This window comes from Cladophialophora psammophila (genome assembly GCF_000585535.1).
Source record: "Cladophialophora psammophila CBS 110553 chromosome Unknown aczJe-supercont1.10, whole genome shotgun sequence".
NCBI lineage: Eukaryota > Fungi > Ascomycota > Eurotiomycetes > Chaetothyriales > Herpotrichiellaceae > Cladophialophora > Cladophialophora psammophila.
In genome coordinates, this window is record NW_006912931.1 from 1075008 (window position 1) to 1087927 (window position 12920).

Sequence of the window (12920 nt, forward strand, 5' to 3'; positions counted from 1 at the left end):
TCCCCAAGAGAGGCCCAAGGCAAAGGTATGAAGTGAGTAAGCCAAAGCCCAGTGCCGAGAATCGTAGTTGGATTTACCAAGTACCGAAGCAGAGTAAACCCTGCTTTGAGCTCACCACCCCGGTCTTGGAGCTGTTAAACATCGGAGGTCATCAACCTGAGACGTTGATAGCATTTACTCCTGTTAGCGCACCTCGAACTTCCCCAGAGAAGGGCGACGTAGCCTTGCGAGTCCATCCCAAGTCACATTGTTTACTCAGTTCCCCGACCCAGGAGATTAAATCCTGTGGTTGACTCTACCTACAGCCGTGTGCCAGCACCAATACCTCGCAAGTCGGCAGTGCTCTGGAGCCCCGCACACCAGTCATCTGTGCAGCCACTAGGCCAAAGCCTAGGCTAGTGAGGCCCCTTGGGCCCCTTCAGCCTCTGGCTGAAAAACACGAAACTTCGCCCAACACTCGTTTGGTGACACAGGTCTCGTCAGTATCTGGTTGAATGATTCTTGACAAGACCTTGGCCTCATCTGCCGGCTCGTCTTCCTTGTCATAATTCGCGTCGCCTCCTATGCGCCGCTTCCATGCGTTGAATCCTTTTACTCATCATTTTCATCAGGCGTTCTTCCCTCAATATGGATAGCATCCGACCTACCGAACTACCCAAACGCACAAGTGCGGCGAGATCAGCTCGAAGTGTTACGAGCTTTTTCTCGCAGTCTAGCAGTCGTCGTTGCAAAACCGATCCAGCGCAGGAGTGACAACTATGTGCCAAAGAGTTTCCTGCTTATCGCCTGCCATGGGAGACGCCCAGAGAGTAGCTGAACAAAAACTTTCCAGGCTGTGAATTTACCGAAGGCGTAAGATAGATTCCCTCACCACCGTTTAAAGCCCGAGTCGTGCTGGGTGTTGTTATGCAGTGCTGGATGAGTGTCGCCCATTTCGCAGTGGCTGAGTCGCCTGGCACATGACCACTCCTTGGACTCGCTTTGCAGCGCCAGCACTCTGACGAGGATGGACTGGTTAGCGTCCCTCAGCCTGACCGCAATCACAAGACTCTTCCGTGTTGCCTTGGTTCATTATGTGTTAGGAAGACGTTCATGTTGGGATGCGTTGGGAAGGGGTAGCTGGCACGAGGCATTTGACAACGCAGTTCATAGATTCGTACGACGAACTTGCCGAGTATCCCTCCAACCTCCGCAACAGTGTTACCTGCAAGTCTCTCCTGTAATCCTACAAGGATCTCTTGGATGCTCACGCTCAAGACTGGGTTGAATAGGACGCTGCTGCCATCAACATTCCGTTTCGAGATCTGACCGACAACACGTCAAGGTTCGGACTATCCCTCAAACATTGCGGTTGGGCGAGCTTCTGCTGACTCGAGGGCAGAGCTCAAACGACAGAATGTTCTCAGCGACGATAAGTTGAGAGAGTGGCTGGGAGACACAAAACCCCTAGACCCGCTAACTTCAAGTGTGACCGTCGACATTGCGACGAAGAAAGGTCCACATTGTCGATTTATGTGAGGGATGTGCTACGTCTTCATTTACCATCAAGTCGCACCAGACTATCTTTTTGTATCTCTTCGGAAGACAGACTAGCGCACGGGATTTGCGATACACGGGTTTTCGCAGTTATACCAGCCTCGCCGGTCCCCGGCCCAGTACGGCGATTTCAGGTTTGGGGAGAAAGTGGTTTTGGCTTTGAGATATGCTTTAATCGGAAGAGGGTGTTCTGTGAAAATCCCAGTGTTAAAATCCCCCCAAGAGTCTGGACTATCCAACAAGACGCTGTCGACCATCAAATCGACGTAAAAAAGATGGCAAGGCGTTACGGCTCATGATAGCGGTCGAAGCGGGATTCAAACAGAATGTGGAACAACTCAGAGGACCCCGGGGCCGGAGAGAGGATAGGTCTTTCGACACTCCTGAAGAGTGTTTCAAATCTAGTTTGTCAGTTCATACACTGCTACTCGACTGGGCAGCCGACGCGTGGAGATGGTACATCCAATGGTTGGAAGAATGGTGTAGGATCAGATGAGTGTCATCCTGGTCTACTGAGAACTCCTGCAACTCAACGCCCACACTAGACCATACCGGCGATGATCGTCTCTCAACAACCTCCCGCCAGAACATCTCATCGATATGCATCGTGGAATACAGTACTTCAAAGAGAAAATCAACGAAGCGGTGATGGTCATTGAGGCGAATATTTCGGTGTTGACCAAAATCAGAGCCCACTAAGAAAACCTGGCCTAGAAACAGATTGCTCTGACGTATGCTGTCGTCGACCCTGTCGAGGATTTCGTCCGAAGGGTCAACGATGCGATATATGAATTGAATATGCCATGCTTCCTGGCAAAGCTTCTAGCTCAAATCACGGGAGATCGAAAGGGTCAGGTGAGCATATGGCGGCAGACTCTCTGACTGCTCATCCCAGATCCCGTAACAGCTTTTGTCCAGGGCGACAGAAAAGATGGAGAATCTTACGCTTAATATGCAAGATGTCAGCACTCAGGCTCAGAGAGAAGCGGTTGTGATGCGTAGGATCAGCGTCATTACCCCAGTCTACCTTCCCGCAACATTTGTCTCGGTGAGTGGGAGCGAAGAGATCTTCTAAAGGAGAGAGAGTTCCACTGATCGCCGATGCAGACTTTCTTCTCTACTTATGTGGTGAAATGCCAAAACGGAGATCCGATTGGAGGCAGAACGTTCTCTGTAATAGCGCTTTATAGGTAGCTTCCAGTCATTCTGCCCCTGGCGTGAATTACCGTGGACCTCTCATTCTTCTGGTGCAGGCGTGCGCAGAAGATAATGCCAGCAGCAGTAGTAGTATGGCGAGGTGATGTTGCTGCTTGGGACTTAGGGAACAAGCAGAGAACAGGGTGAGGAAGGAGATCCCAGTATTCAGTAGGCCCTGGTTCTCAAGCACTGGTCGGCGAACTTCGCGCCCGTATATGCAGTCTTTCAAAAAGGCGATTTCAGAGCCTCTTAGTGTAGCACACAACTCTCTCTCTCTCTCTAAATATAACAGACACCCATGTTTCAAAGCCATTTCAAGCCAGTGCTGCTCAGAGAACACGTCCACCGTCCCAAAGTCACTTCCTGCTCGCCTCGGGGTGTCGTTCGTGCTACCAAAAGGAAACAACTCTTGCCATACGTATGAAAGAACTTCTTGGGTAAAGTTACTGTTGGAGGTGTTGACTTGAAACGCACGCTGCGAAACAAAACTGCGAGAGTGAAGGGGTTTGGAATCCGAGGATGGTCGCAGCTGGCGAAAGCGGCGAGGTTGGTTCTTTCACCATACATACGAGGTATAATTACTCCGTATTATGTGCTGACCTCTTCACTCTCTGGTGGGAGAGCATTCGCTCGGGCGAGCCGGGAGTGAGCATGGGACGGCAGGGTGAGGTGCGAGCAGGCTTTGCTCACCTTTGGCAGGATAGACAGTTCGTTCGGCGCCCGAGATGATCATCCAGATCATCTCACATCGTTAATTACATGTTTTGAGGTGAGTCGACTAGATGCGACATTGAAATCTTTGTTGGGAGTGTGTTCGGACAATCCCAATATCTGACTAAGTCTTCGTCTTCAAATCTGCCCCCGAAACGCCTAAACCCGAGAGGTTTATGCGAGCGCTCCTCATAGCCTGCTCTGGGGTTGATACAATTTCCGACTCCTTTCAATGGCTTCAATGGCTTCGCTCTCGATTCTCGAGAGAAGCTGCTGGCAAGAGGGAATGTCGTGAATCAAGCCAATAACTTGTCCGGCAGTCCAGACGCCAAAGTCCTTGTCTCCGTTGATGAAGACCTCTCGCCCACGCTTCCCAGATACGTATGGCGCCACCTCTTCAAATTTGCCCGTTGTGCTGTTCTTTTCGATCGCGACAGCCTCCTGTGCAACCTTGTTCTTGAATAGACGGGAAGTGTTCCTCCATCTTCTCAAAACAAGCTCGGTATCATGCTCTGAGGCTTCCACAATTGCTTGCTTGATGTTGATATGGATTGGTGCTTCGATAGTGCACATAAATCGGGTGCCCATGTTGATTCCTTCGGCACCGAGTGCCAGGGCGGCAGCCAGTCCCTGGCCATCCGCAAAGCCGCCCGAGGCAATGAACGGTGCTCCCAGTGACTGTCTCGCTCTTGACAGCAGGATGAAATTCGTGATATCTGATTCACCCACATGACCAGCGCACTCGAAGCCGTCAATTGACAGGAAATCCACACCCAGTTTCACCGCCGACTGAGCGTGTCTGATGGTGGTACATTTGTGTAGAATAATGATGCCAGCGCCTTTCAACAGCTTGATGACCGGACCCGGCGAGTTGCCTGCTGTTTCTACCACCTTGATTCCCTCGTCGATGCAGACTTGAGCGTATTCGCCGTAGGGTGGGGCGTTCATCGTGGGCAAGAGGGTGATATTGACGGCGAAGGGGTTCTTGGTCATGGTCCTGCATCTTCGGATCTCCTTGCGCAGGTCTTCAGGGGTAGGTTGAGTGAGAGCTGTGAGCTAGAAACCGGTCAGCGCTATTGAACCTGGCCGAGCCGTCCTAGACAGACGCACAATTCCAAGACCACCCGCGTTCGATACAGCAGATGCTAACTCGGCATATCCCACCCATTGCATCCCACCCTGGACGACAGGAACTGCTCGGCTGTTAGCAAGGCTTCTGGCAGAGATAGGCGATTCCAAATGTACCCTTGATGCCGAGTCGGCGTGTAAGTTCGGTGTTGAAAACCATTGTGTCTATTGTTGTCAAGTGGTACGTGAAAGCAGTCAGCGGGAATGGAGGAATCGACGATCTAGTCAAACTTGTGTACAGTACAACGGCCGAACAGGAAAGGACAGCGCAAGAGGGGACAAGAGAGCGAATATAAGTCAGAACACCATGCCGACCCTCAGATATCAAATGGTAATTGTCCCGAGGTGGTTGCGATCACGAAACACGACGGGCGCAGGAGACGGAGAGAGAGTTGTGGGGGACTCGACACAGCCGGGGACCGAGGCAATTAGTGACCTGTCAAGCTGCCTCTTAAGGCCGTTACAGCACGGACGGACGACCTTTTAGCCGATCGATCACCTCATCATTGAGAACGACATTGGCTTTTATCAGCGTTCTGAAGGGCAAGCAGCTCCACAGCCTTGCATGTTCGCACCTTCAAAGTTTCGATATAGCACAGTTGATGCCATGGAGCCGATCTGGGCGAGAGAGGGACAAACCCCGGAGCCGCCTTCGGTGCCTCGGGCCGCAACATCGTTTCTCCGGTCCGAACATAGTCTGTGTCTTTGGCGTCTGTCCACACCTCTCGACCCTCTCTGAAAGTCTATCAAATCTATCATCTCCTCCAATCGACTCACAATGGATCGCAACATCATGCAGATGGAGGCCTGGAATTGGGCTAGCAAGGGCGAAAGTCCTTCCCACTTTCTGTGTATACCGCCGGAGCAACCCCGCGAATGGCCATACTGCACCTGGACCAGTCATCCCTGCCACCTAATCTTTCCCGCCGCTCATATCTGCCCATGTCATCCTCCTTCCGACTCAACATTGCCACTTCCTCCAGTCCGTAGCACATCGCACTCTCTCCCTCCCTGTAGGCGGGCCATGGATCCCCGCCGTTGATGAAGCTTTTCCAGTGCCGTCCCATCTGCTCTGCTGCCTTTGCAAGCTTGTCCGGCAAGAGGCGATTGTAAGTCTGGAATAGGAAGAGCAAGTCGACGGCGTGGTGTGTTAGGTTCTGGAACGGACCCGGAAATGGATTTCCATAACGCATGTGATAGTGGAACGCTTTTCGACCACTGAAAGAGTTTGCAATCTCGTGGATGTCGCGCCGGAACTCTGCGTCGGTGCAGAAAGGTTCCAGCCTGGACAGTGCTTACTCGTTGGGGAAGTCCGAGAGATCGTAGAACAGAGTCATATGCGTGACGAGTTCGGCAGGGAAGTAGGAAGAGAGTAAGTGGCGGATCTTGCCTGGTGTCCAGCCGAGTTTTGCGATTTCCGCGGGCCCCAGATGATGTCCTGTCGCAGAGGTCAGACGTGACAAGCAAAGGTAATGAAAAAGCGAACTAGGAGCGAGAGCTTACCGCTTTCTCACAGTCACCGATGATGATTCTGCGTACATACGCATCGTACTGCTGGTTCCCAATCCTCGAAGGCCGGGGAAGTTCATCCAGCAAGAAACCATCGACTGTGGCTTGCCAATTCGGTAGGGGAGATCCAGTGGCTATGTACGCGTCCAACAGCTCATTTGCCGGTACGTCCCGCAAGCGTCGGATTCTGTCCAATGTTGGCATATCAGAGGGAGTCCGCAGGTGTGCAAGGATCGTCTGGTATATGCCTTCTTGAAGTTCGAGACTACGAGACGTGAGGAAGGTATTGCCCAACATGATCACTGCCTGGTTGAAGAGTTCCTGATGCGCCGCCCAGCGCGATAGATCTGTATCTGAGTAACGCCTGCTCTCCCCGTCAGGACTTCGCTTCCTCCTAGAGCGTAAGATCGGAACAAGGACTGCGGAAAGCAAGAAATAGATTGAAGAACTCACTGCCACCCGCACTCTGACCCACCACCGTCACCAGCTCCGGATCACCACCAAATGCGCCAATATACCTCCTCACCCACTGCAACGCCAGAATCTGGTCGTGGATCCCATAGTTTCCCACGCCAGCATCGCCTGATCTCCGGTTATCCAGCTCAAGATCAGCCGACGCCAAAAATCCAAAAGCCCCCAGTCTGAAGTTGATGGTGACCACCACAATCGGCTGCTCCATATCCAGGGACATGTGGACGAGGGGAGGGCCGTTACGCTAGGCTGCAGACCCGGCGCCCATGCTGCGCCGCCATGGATGGAGAACGGGGAATTTCGTGGTAGGGGCACTGTGTGTAGGTGTTGTGATGTTAAGGTTGAGACACAGGAATTTATCGGTGGGAGGAATGGGGTTTTCGGCTGGGAGGGTGATGCCAACGAGGTTGACAGAGGCCGCCAGGGCGGGTGTGGGCGACACTGGGCTATTGCATCCGTATAGGCACTGGAGGCGCCCGAGACGTGTGATAGGACGGGAGAAATGAGAGAACTGAGGATGTATCAGACGTAGCAGAACCGCCTACGTACCCGAAGTGGCTGCCGTCGAGAGACTTCGTGCACCACTCATCCAGGAGCTTGGATCTTTGGAACCGCTGCGTGACAGCACCGTAAGGTATTTGCCGGAACTGTACTACGTTACCGACGAATATGTCTTGTCCGTGCTGACCGGGCAGAGACCTGCGATTTTGCGCTTGATGTGCATGGTTGCTGCTCTTCCATGTTCAGTCGAGATCGCTTCAGCTATTGTTTGTTGCCAACCACACCGCTTGACATAAAGCAGCGCTTTTGGTTGTAAGTCGTAGTGTCTGTTGAGCCCATTCCATCATTGCGAGACATGGTCATGAGAAAAGACACTCCATGGGATGCCCATTTTCCGGCCGAACGCCCGAAAGGCCGGCCATCCACATGGCGAGGCTGGCGAAGAAAGGGACACATGGTGGGGTGAGTGGGTCAGCGGGGCGAGGAATGCGGGGGTATGATACCCAAGATACAATGTTGTGCCGACTAGCCCTGGAAGGTCTCTAACAGGGACTACCATCGGCATAGTCTTGCCCCGTGCCAATAATAGGAAAGTGACTGTCTCACCCAGGCTGGGATGGATGCAGGCCAGGAGGCTTATGTACTGTCATGTTGCCATGTGTGTGTGTGAGAGAGAGAGAGAGAGAGAGAGAATAGCACGGCCTCCGTGAGGATTCGACAGCGTCGACAAGATGCCAGCATCCGTTGAAGAGCCACTACCAACCCCCAAGAAGGCACAAGAGCCCATCGACATCCAGAAAGTCTTCCACTACACCGACCTCGACACCTGCAGGCCCACGCGCGTCGAGGACCCCTACGATTACCTATGGGGCTTCGGTAATCGCTTCCAAAGTGAAATCATCCCAGGCACATTGCCCGTCGCGCAGAATCACCCCCAGGTCCCGCGGTTTAACTTGTACACTGAAGGCCTCACATCTTCCGCCTTCGCCGCAAGCAGAGCCGCCAATGCGAGCACTTACATGTACCGCTGCCGGCCCTCGGTCGCGAACCACGGCTTCCAGGGTGGTGTGCTCGATTCTAGAGCGCATCTGGAAAGCTGCTTCCTGGCCATCAATCCAAAGGTCAAGATGATTCCAGCACAGGTCGAGTGGGCGCCTTTTGACCTTCCCCGGGAAGGCGAGGAGACTGATTTTGTGGACGGCCTGCACTCTCTGGGTGGATCCGGGGATGCCAACATTCGGGATGGGCTCGCCTTGCATGTGTTTATGATCAACGCCCGGATGACGCGGAGGGCTTTTTTGAACGGAGATGGAGAGTTCTTGATCGTCGCCCAGCTGGGAAACCTGGACATCCAGACCGAGATGGGCAAACTCTACCTCCAGCCTGGCGAGATCTGCGTAGTCCCTCGCGGCATCAAATTCCGCCTGAACCCTGCGGATGGCACGAGAGAGGCCCGAGGCTACGTCCTGGAGGTCTGGGGATCCCGATTCGAGCTGCCGGACCTGGGCCCGATTGGAGGACATGGAAATGCTAACGCGCGGGACTTTGCGTATCCTGTCGCGTACATGGACGATTCGGAGGAGCTACATCAGCAGCGGCATGTCGTCGAGAAGATCAACGGGGAGTACCATGTCTTGATGCAGGACCACAGTCCATTCGACGTTGCGGCGTGGCACGGCAATTGCTTGCCTTACAAGGTATGTAATGACACATCGATTTCCGTCAGCCTTGCCCTCGCCCCTCACCACCCAGACTTCTGTCACCCAAGATATACTGAGCGTGCGTTCCCGCTTTGCAGTACGATATGACCAAGTTCGTCGCACAAGGCAGCACATCCGTCGACCATACGGATCCCTCGATCTGGACGCTTCTGACCGCCCGTTCGCGCGATCCCAACGTGCCGCTCGTCGACTTCATCTGGTTCGGGCCGCGCTGGGATGTCGCCATGAATAGCTTCCGCCTGCCGTATTTCCATCGCAACAGCGCGAGCGAGTTCATTGCGAACATCTACGGCGCGTCGGGCGGGCGGAGCGCCAACTTCAGACCGGGCGGAGGCGTCTATGAGGCCGGTCACACGGCACACGGCGGCTTCGGCGACATCTATGTCGCTGAGCGGAGGAAGAAGAGGAATGAGCCGAGGGTCCTGTTCCAGGGTAAGTGAAGTTGTACCTAGTTGTGCGACGACCTCCGTTTTCATTTCTACCTTCTCTTTCCTTCCTCCACGCTTGTAGACCAACAAGCTATACATACAGGCATGATGACGTTCATGATCGAGTCGTCCCGGTCCCTCCTCTTCACCGAATGGAGCCGCGCGCACAGCACCACGGACGCCACCCCGCCAACAGTCTGGGACTCCGTGCCAGATCAGTTCTCCACCGATCCCAAGGTGCGGGCCCTTCTGCAACGGGTCAAGAAGCAGAAGGCGGAGAGGAAAGCCGAAGACGAGGCGTACCTTGATGACGAGCGGATAGAAAAGATTCTGGGCAGAGTCACCGTAGCTGAGCGGAATGGGACCGAAGGGGTTAACGGGACTTCCGTGCATGTGTCTGCACAGGCGATTCTTCCCGAGAGTGATGCGTAGGACAATGTTGGAGTACGACCCTCCCGCGTGTATATACAGATTTCAGCTGTAGGCGAATGTGCAAGACAATAAATATTTGCTCAGTTCATTTCAAGGTATCGTGACTATACAGCCTGCTTTACAAATAGCCGTCTGGCATCATGCTCTCTGAAATACTCGTCGCATTCAGCCCTTGAATCATACCCAAACAGCCCGTCGCTCCAACTCTTGGTCGGCTTGCCCGCCACCGGCTCCCACCGCCACGCTCGCACCTGCGTCGGGTCCTTGAGCCTCTCGTCCCGCGCCTGCTGCTCCGGCCCGTCCGGATAATGGTTCTCGATCTTCTGTCTGCGCGCATTCTGCTGGATCTGCGTGGCGCGGGAAAATCGCAGGTCCTGGAACGCGGGACCGACGCGGTCGAGGGGCAGGTGGGCGAGGCATTGGGCCAGGACGGCGCCGTCCTCGATCGCCTGAGATGCGCCCTGCGCGAGTTAGGGGAGCATGGGGTGGCATGCGTCACCGATGAGGACGGCGTGCCCGCGGTGCCAGGACTCGAGCGGATCGAGGTCTTGAAGCTTCCATTTGACAATGGAGCCGGGGTCTGCGTGGAAGAGGATAGTGCGGACACTTGCAGGGTAGGTCAGTCAGTGTTGGGTTTTCGAACGTGAGAAGAGGCCAATGAAGAGGGGATCAGGGAAAAGAGAAGACTTGACAGACGCTGGACACCAGTCGCTGAAGTTCCGGCGAAGTTCGTCCACGTCTGCTCCTAGTTGCTTGTGCTCGTCACCGAGAGAGCCGTCGTCAGGGAAGACTGCGACGCAATTGAAGAGCTTCTCGCCGCGGCTGCCATGCCGGATCAGTCAACGCTTCTTGTAGATATCGCTCTCGACGCACTTACAGCAGGGTGCCGATGACATGCCTGCCTGGTCCCCACCAAGCAGTTGCCGTATGGCCTTCCACCAACGGCGCAATCACCAGATCGTCCTTGTGCTGTTCAATGTCCAGGGCAAACTGGAAGGCATAGTCTCCAGTAGGCATCGCGGGAACCGGCGTCTGCGAGATGATGTCCCGCATCTTGCTCCGGACGCCATCAGCTCCGACGATGAAGTCGCAGTCCAAGACGGCTCCGGAGGCCAGACTCACGCTCGCCTTGGCCACGTCGGCATCGACCACTCTCGAACCCAGCCTGATCTCGATCCCCAAGCTCTGCACCTTCTTCAGCATTACCGTATGAAGATCTGCCCGATGAAGCATCCACACAGGTGCATCGTACTTCTTGAGCGCAAAACTGGGGTCCATCTTGACCTCGCTCAGCACCTTCCCATCGTCCCATCTCAACACCCTTGACACCCTGCTCTGGACAATGACATCTTTCAGATCGTCTTCGAGGTCCCAGCGGATGAGTTCGCGGGTCGCATTGCTGGAGATCAAGACTCCGGCGCCAATTTCTCGGAGAACGGATGCGCCTTCGACAATGGTGACGTGGTGACCGGCGCCGTGAATCGCGTGTGCAGCGGCGAGACCAGCAATGCCGGCTCCCACGATAATCACATCAAGCACTGGGTTGCTGACGGCATGGGGAGACATTGTGAATGTGAGGCCTGGTTTCGATTCACCTTACTCATGGAATACAGATGCCTACCATCCAATGCTGCCAAAGAGCGGAAAAAGCATATCACTAAGATTGACCAGTACGATGTTGATAACTTGTGTAAAAGATTCATACTTATTTCCAACTCCTTAAAGGCTCACATTCCTTCGCCTTAGACTTGCCATGGCCGATTGTCGCGCTCAATGTGCCGGGAGCTCATGCGCAGGAACTGGCCTCGGAAGACTCGAGTCGAGCTCAGAGACGGGAGGTTGCGACTTGGTAGTCGGCACATATTGCCGCTGCATATAGGCACCCGATTTCATCTCCTGGTGGTCTATCGATCCAGTCGGCAGCGCCTGCCCAGTGCCGTCACCGTTCTTATTCCTTATTTTGCGTGCCAAAACCCACCCGACTCCGAGCAGGAATGCCGCACCAATGATGGCACCGATGGCGATGCCAGCTTTCGCGCCCGTAGACAGGCCGTGGGATACTGTAGAGCTATCAGGTGTGGTTGTGGCGCTATTCGCGCCGCCTGCCCCGACACGTGAGGTCGTAACCCCCGATGTTCCGGAGGATGTGTGGGTTTCAGTGACCGATGTAGAAGATCCAGAGGAAGTGATGACAGTGGGAGTGGCAGTGCTGTTAGAGCTGCTGGTCGTCGCAGTAGCAGCTTCGGTGAGGTTCTGCAGTAAGAAGCCTGGACTAGAAACTTGCTCAGAGGTTTCGGAATAGTTGACACCCTGTGGTAACCACCTAAAGACCCATTGATTCGTGTCTAGGAGTTCATCTGAAGGGACTTCTACCCTCCAAGAGAGGGACGTGATAACGTTGAGGTTCTGTCGGGCTGAGAAAAAAGAGGCATACTTAGCAAGCGTGGGCATTCATAGCTTCGATGACTTACCAGCGATGAGATGAGAGTAAATATGAAGATTGTAGTCCGTGATCCAGAGGTCCACGCTATTGGCATCCGCACTGGGGGCATACAGAGCAAAGTCGTTCGTCAAATCAGACTCCCAGCTGAGCAGGTAGAAATCACCGATTGTAAGGTTGGAGGTAAAATCAGGCGGCGAGAGCGTGATCCATGAATTCTAGACAGTTTGTGCTTTTGTCAGACCCTTGAGAAGTAGCGTCGCCGCAGCGATTGTAGGAAACCCCGTTCTCATTGCGAACACAGCTGTATCAAGCAATTTGCATGACGAGGTGATAAAGGTCAGCCTGGTGGAACGAGGGATGCAAAGCCGTATTCAAGGACTTCTTTCCCAGTCTAGCGTCAACATAAGCGCCTTGCTGGCGTCGGTCATGACCACCATTGCGCCCATCTTGCGGTCGGACAATGTCTGGGTCGCTTCGATGATGGGCTCAGCGACGCGCGCAGGTAGGGAAGTAGTGGCGTTGAGCATCAAGGGCTCCCTGCCACCAAACTGTTCGAGCCCTTTGGAAAGGTCACACAGCGCGTCGTCGCTGCACGATCCACTACCACGCAGCGACAAGGATACTGAAACAAGTCCCCGAACACAGGTTGACAAAATTGGACTCACCAAGCCGTTTTTACAAGCGTGGTGCATATCGCACCTATCAAACTTTGTTTTGCGATCGTCAAACCTTGTTTGGCGCCTGCTCTAACAAAGGGTTTAATTTCTCGTGCAGCAGCCTTCTGGGTAACTTTATTCGAAATCATTCCAAAGCGTCACCACGTCAAGACTGCCAATTTTCAGC

General features: G+C 54.1%; 5 protein-coding genes across 5 annotated transcripts; 1 reads left to right on the forward strand and 4 right to left on the reverse strand.

Annotated features, from left to right (window-relative positions):
- Positions 1-3633: 3633 nt before the first annotated feature.
- On the reverse strand, positions 3634-4732 carry A1O5_07115 (enoyl-[acyl-carrier protein] reductase I; the record flags this gene model as incomplete). The annotated part of the gene is made up of 3 exons (XM_007747704.1): positions 3634-4500; positions 4555-4637; positions 4690-4732. The coding sequence occupies 3 exons, from the start codon at positions 4730-4732 to the stop codon at positions 3634-3636; spliced, it is 993 nt and encodes a 330-aa protein (XP_007745894.1).
- Positions 4733-5867: 1135 nt separating this feature from the next.
- On the reverse strand, positions 5868-6772 carry A1O5_07116 (uncharacterized protein; the record flags this gene model as incomplete). Its single annotated transcript, XM_007747705.1, has 3 exons — positions 5868-6010; positions 6093-6428; positions 6535-6772. The coding sequence occupies 3 exons, from the start codon at positions 6770-6772 to the stop codon at positions 5868-5870; spliced, it is 717 nt and encodes a 238-aa protein (XP_007745895.1).
- A 1012-nt stretch (positions 6773-7784) lies between these two features.
- A1O5_07117 (homogentisate 1,2-dioxygenase) lies at positions 7785-9634 on the forward strand (the record flags this gene model as incomplete). Its single annotated transcript, XM_007747706.1, has 3 exons — positions 7785-8750; positions 8852-9206; positions 9306-9634. 3 exons carry the CDS (start codon positions 7785-7787, stop codon positions 9632-9634), a joined length of 1650 nt encoding a protein of 549 aa, XP_007745896.1.
- Positions 9635-9738: 104 nt separating this feature from the next.
- A1O5_07118 (uncharacterized protein) lies at positions 9739-11200 on the reverse strand (the record flags this gene model as incomplete). The annotated part of the gene is made up of 4 exons (XM_007747707.1): positions 9739-10095; positions 10144-10240; positions 10331-10456; positions 10512-11200. The coding sequence occupies 4 exons, from the start codon at positions 11198-11200 to the stop codon at positions 9739-9741; spliced, it is 1269 nt and encodes a 422-aa protein (XP_007745897.1).
- Positions 11201-11404: 204 nt separating this feature from the next.
- Positions 11405-12604, reverse strand: A1O5_07119 (uncharacterized protein; the record flags this gene model as incomplete). The annotated part of the gene is made up of 3 exons (XM_007747708.1): positions 11405-12048; positions 12106-12292; positions 12512-12604. The coding sequence occupies 3 exons, from the start codon at positions 12602-12604 to the stop codon at positions 11405-11407; spliced, it is 924 nt and encodes a 307-aa protein (XP_007745898.1).
- Between the last annotated feature and the right edge of the window lie 316 nt (positions 12605-12920).